At 29.9% G+C, this 6169-nt stretch overlaps 1 protein-coding gene across 1 annotated transcript in view; it reads right to left on the bottom strand.

Moving 5' to 3' along the window:
* The window catches only part of LOC107445401 (uncharacterized), a 211537-nt gene that overhangs the window by 51644 nt on the left and 153724 nt on the right, over window positions 1–6169 (bottom strand). The window contains exon 10 of the mRNA XM_043039647.2: window positions 4903–4986. Within this exon, the coding sequence (XP_042895581.2) occupies window positions 4903–4986 (84 nt within the window). The remainder of the gene's footprint in view (window positions 1–4902; window positions 4987–6169) is intronic.

Genomic DNA, 6169 nt, shown 5'->3' with positions numbered 1-6169 from the left:
TTTTTTCTTCTTCTTCGATCAAATGTTTTTTTAATTTTATTATATTCGATTCAAGCTATAAGCAATATTTTACATCTTCGCGATTTTTGTTAACTGTTTTATTATTGTACTTTTAAACCTAAACCGCGTTTTAATTCACGCCGGTAAGTTTGATTTCCTATTACATTTTTCTTTTATTTCATGATTTTTTTCAAAATAAGGTTTTTTGCGATATCGACACATATAAAGAATAATTTTTATCTTAGGATAATTATTCTTTATTCAGAAATATCGCATTATTTATGGCAATTAGATGTGTCTTGACAACGACTATTTGCTTATACCATTCTTGTTTCTCTACCATTTAGTTTTTTATTTTTATTTTATTCATGTTTTTCATGTTTATTTGTGTTTATATATATATATACATATATATATACAGAGAGAGAGAGAGCATGAAAAATAATAAAGATTAAGAAAAAGAAGAAATTATTAAAACATTTATTAAAATTATTAAAACAAAATATTTTTTAAAAAATATTAAAAAAAATAATTTACTTGAAAAAAAAATATTAAAAAGCCGGAAGTTAGAATCTCATCAGCTCACACTATTGTATCTGCAAAAAAGAATGCTTTCCTTACATTGTATTATATACAAAATATAGCAGAGTTAGTAGCACTCAAAAAAATTGAAACGAAAATAGAACACATTAAGTAAAAAAAAATATACGAAATAAAGCATATCAAGCAAAAAAACAAGTGAGTAGCGAAATCAAATGAACTTACACGTACTGTAATCTTTCAAGAATGATTTAAAATATTTTCGTAATAAGATTGCCAGATTACAAAATATGAAAATAGAAGCGCAAATAGAGTTCTAACCTTTCTAGTTCTAATCTTAATAGAGTTCTAGAAGGATCTTTTTATAGAGCTTTCTTAATACAGTACTAACTTGACTTGATATGTATTTTAGCAGAGTACCTGCCCGTGAAGCTGGCATCTCACTCCTTCTTCTGATGAAATGATATAATAGCTGAGACTAAATGGTTCTGGCAAAAAAAGATTCAAGTGTTGGCCGTGAAGCCTCTGCAGTCATATCTGAGTATAATACAGTACTGAAGCGCGTTCGATTAGTAAATTACCAAGGATAGGCCCGAAAATGGATGTGCGCAAGGTAATAACATCATACTGGATAATTTAAAATTTATGAGTAATAAGGTTGATATTTAAATATAAAATTTTAGTGAGTTTAGAAAATTAACATTTGATTGAAAAAGAAAGGCACTCTGCATATAATATATGATAAATTTCCGTCACTTACAATCGGAATGAAATGATCTTTTTTTAAGTATGCGGATCTACAACCAAAATAAGACATAAGATATAGAGGACTATATAAACATACGTGATTACAATTCAAATTTAGATAAAATTTTGCCATCAATTCTCTGTAACTATCATACCATAAAACTATTCTTGTATAGAAATCAATTTTAAATTGAACTTTTCAAGTGAAATTTGGCAACAGCATAAACGATAGCAAAGCGATATCCAACTTACAAATTAAAGTTTCGAAATCAATGTATAAAATGTTACTTGAATTAAGAATTTAATTTTTTCAAAAATATACGAATCGGAAATATCAGCCTGCATGTTTCACGCGCTCAAAAATTGGTGACCATTTTCAAGACTTGCCAGACGTGAATGAGACGAATCAAAAGGGATTTGAAATGTAAAGTTGCCAACGAAGAGTGAAAAAAATAAAGGTGAGAAACAAAACTAGAAAAGCTTCAACAGCCGAGAAAGGAAATTTTTTATTTAATGCATTAAATGGTTTCTTCTGCAATGCGATACCCGCAAGTGACGTAGTGTGGGTATCGCGATCCTGATTGGTTATTGAAATGTGGCATTTATTTAAGTTAACAACTGTTCTTTCCATTCTATTTCGAGTAAGCCAAACCCGTTAAGCATCATTTCTCTTAAATGATACATTCTTTTTCCTGACACAAGGATTCTTTCACGAAGATTTCATTTCTTTAACTATATATTTCTTACTTAAAACAGAGACCGACATGAAACCCATAACATGAAACACAAACAAACTAATTATGAATCGAAGTTGCCAGGTACGCAAAACAAAAATATATCACGGTTACAATAAAATGCATAAACATACAATAAATATAAATTTAGTAAAAGACGTAGAAGAGAAAGAATTATACTTCAATAAATTCGATGTGTGATTAGGCCCTGTATTTAAATAACTTCACGTTAATTAACCTTCTAACTTATGTGCAGAAACTTAGCTCGGCATTAACACGCCATTTCTTATAAACGATCAGTCTCTACTGACGTCATAGGTCACATGTGTGGTGGTTATACATGGTCTTCTTCTTGTTGAAGTGCAAGTACCCAATTAACGCGTCATAAAACTATTCTTACCTTAGCAGTCGATTTTAAACTAAACTTTGCACGTAAAATTCGGGAACTGCGCTATTGATAGCACAGCGACATCCAACTTACAAATCAAAGTGGGATAAAATCTCCCGATCAATGCCTAAATTAGTTTCTTTCAAAACTATCATATCATTGTACTTTTCCTTCTTAGCAATCGATTCTAACTGAAACTTTTCAAGGGAAATTTGGCAACAGCGTTAATGATTGCAAAGCGCTGCCAATACTCGAGAGATAATTTCCTCTCTTGCGTTTCTAGTGACAGAAAAGTCCATAAATTTCTATTTATCTCTCTGTTTAATTCCAGAAAAGAATAGTTTAAAGTACTCTTTTTAAAAATCTTGCCATCAATGTTACAAATTATATTCGAAATCTACCTTTATTTCAAATCTTATTGATTAATTAACTATTGTCAAATCGGCCATGTAGCGATTTGGAAAAAAATTTGTTTCTAAGGAAGTTATTCAAAAAGAGAAATACGAACCACGTTTAAAGAAAAATAACAGAATTAAGTTCGCAATTCCTCGGAGAATATACTATTTCAATAAGATGAATGACTCCTAGGGTATCATTTATTTTCAACCCATGATGCGGTTTAAAATTTTCTCTTTTTTAAAGATTCAATTCTTAAAAGATGCATCTAATCTAAAGGATTCCGGTTTATCAGGGAAAAAAGCAATAACAAAAACATTTATTGAGACTAATAATCAAAGGATAATATCTAAACGTTTCTACAATAAAAATAGATTAATCAAAGGAAAGCAATCATTTAGGGAACAAATTTAATTGTAAGAGTAACTAATTATGTTTTTTATAAAGTCGTTTACATAATTCTGGATTATTATGTGTTTTAAGTTAGATTTTTAATGGAAATGGTTTGTTTAACTTTGATTCGCTTTAATATAGTTTTACAATAAAGTATCTCGAATAGGTTTATCGCAAATTACATTTTCTATAATTCAATAGATTAAAAATGGAAAAATTATTTTAACGAAATGAGAATTTTTTCCCCCATTAAATTATACAATTCCGTTTTATTTTCGTTTTTTTGTCCATTAAGCTACATTATTTATATTTACATTATTTATATTTACATTATTTATAATTACATTATTTATAATTACATCATTTATAATTACATTATTTATAATTACATTTCATAAACTGTAAAACCAGTTATTCTGGAAATGGTAGTCGGAAAAAAATTTGTTTGAATATTCTTGTAAGTATGAATAACTAAACACTTAAACAAAATTTTAATGAAATAAATTATAATTACATATTTTACTTATGTAATAATAATCTACTTCAAATGATTACATATTTTACTGTGAGAAATATTTTTGAGTTTCTCTTAAATTTACGTCATAATTTTTGATTTTCATCTCGAAATCACGGGATTTTTGTCGAAACGCGAACTCCAGATACTGCTTTTTCTCTAAGACAATCTGAATCTACTCTGGGAGTTCTCAAACAATTTTTATTTGAGTGTAGAACCACTAACACTGTATAGCGGGATGGTGCAGAGGCTAGTGCTGTAGCTTTTCAAGTAGTTTTCTCGATTTAGATTCTAGGCTATAAATGAGTACACAGTTACACATACTTCTTTTGTTTTAGGTTGAAATTCCAACTCGATTGTGTAATCGATATTCGATTATAAACAAGAAAAGACAGTCATTCCCTCAATTTGTCGAATTTTTCACTCAGAACACTGACACAAAATAAAAAGGAAAAAATTTAAAACCTAATACTTTAGAACAAGAATCTGCTCCAAGACATATAGTTAAGAGTACTCAAGGATCATTTTAGTGATTATCACACAGCATTAGAATGATGATCACCTAGTTCACTAGACTTGAATTAAATGGATATCCCGATGTGGTTCATCTTGAAGACAAAGGTGTCACTTTATTTAATAACTGGCGTTAAACAGTTGACTTATTTTTCAGACCCAGAAGACAAAGAAATTCCGGGATTAAACTAGTCTTCGAAGCGGACTTTTTGATGAAACTATCCAGCATGTGCGTTGCATGGAGAGGACAACCACTAAAAAATCTTACAGTAAGCTCGACTGTAGGGTGGTTCTAATTATGATCCACATGCCAATTATAATATTTCATATGAAAATTATCGTGGAAAAAAGTTAATGCTTAAAAAGTTAAAAGTTATTGTTAAAATGTTGTTTTATATGCTGTCAATGCGAGCCGGTCGTAGAATTAGTATGTTCCAGCCATCGCTGGGATTCGAACCTAAATCACATCATGGGGTGGCAAACACTCCATCGCCTGAGCCACCACGGCTTGAAACAAAGATTTAAGCTAAGCGTTCCTTGAAAAAATTCTTTTTCTTGAAATGGGGCGATATGTGAAACTTCAATAAGCAATAAAACTAGTGTTACATGCTGTGTTCCTATCACTCGATATTATAGAGAGGTGTTATACTTTAATTATGCAAATGTAATTTAAATACCTGTTAAATCCATCTAAGTTCAGAATACCAATTTCTCCAAAGAAATCCCCCGCTCGCATATGAGTTAGAACTTGTCCCCTGTCACTGCAAAGCAAAGCATAAATACACTAAATGTAACGAACACTAATTATGAGATATTTTGAAGAGCTTGCAAAATCTAAAGAAATGCACATCTCTTAGAACAAAGCAACTACAATATAATAGAATATAAGGAGTTTCATTTAAATTCAAAAGGAAGGCTAGTAAATCTCTGAACAATTAACTTAATTAAATCCATTGTTTAATTTCCCACGATAATTTGTCACTAATTATTCTCATGTCAGAATTAATTCTGATCGATAATTGCGATTGAGGTATTTTTCCGCAATTACATCTTTGTGTCATTCTCTGATTACATTTTACTAATGTTTGTGACGTTGTAATCATAGTGAAGTTGGCAAGACTTAATATTAAACATACATTTCTGTTTCAGTCGTGCATATAAGTCTTTATTTCTGAATAATTTGCAGTAAAAGTCCCGCTTACCTTAAAATCAGGATGATCCGAATGGATTTCTGTTCTGTTCGAAATTGTTCAAATATATGATTCGTAACTTACATAAAAAGAACCCAAGAAAAAGCTAAGAAGTTATTATTTCATAGAAATACATACTCTCTGATCTGGTGGTAAAACTATTCTGCGATAAGTTACATCAAAATGGCGTTACACGCAGAAAAGATCGTAAGGATTATGGCGTTAGTTTTACATAATTTATTTCAGGAATTTTAAAAATACAATTATCAAGATTTTGTCTAATGGTTCAATACCGAAAACAAAAACGTTCAGAATACGCAAATATATACATATTGACCAAGCATCGGCTTAGATTATCAATCATTGAAAATGATATTCTTAACAATTTGTGAGAATTTAGAGTACTAATACGAATTGTGCACCAAATAAAACACGGAATGTATGAGTAACTTCGAATGACGAGATTTTTAAGAACTACGATGCCATTATCACTGTACACTAATTAGTGAGAAGTAACGAAATCAGTATTTAAGTTACGAAATCAGACACAAAAACATACCTTTGTTCATTGATATTTGAGTCTCAATATAAAGGTGAGTTTGGAAAATAACGAGAAATAGCCGGAAACATTTGAAATTTAGAAATAGAAAGTGGTAATTTTAACGCATTTTCTTCCCACTATGATCTTCTCAAAAATATTTTCAACGCAATATTTTACCCGCTATGAAATCTTTCAGAAAATTGCAATGCATTA

The sequence above is a fragment of the Parasteatoda tepidariorum genome, chromosome 5 (genome assembly GCF_043381705.1).
Source record: "Parasteatoda tepidariorum isolate YZ-2023 chromosome 5, CAS_Ptep_4.0, whole genome shotgun sequence".
NCBI classification, from domain to species: Eukaryota; Metazoa; Arthropoda; class Arachnida; order Araneae; family Theridiidae; genus Parasteatoda; species Parasteatoda tepidariorum.
The sequence above is the reverse complement of the archived record's forward strand: the minus strand, read 5'-3'. Positions and strand labels throughout refer to the sequence as shown.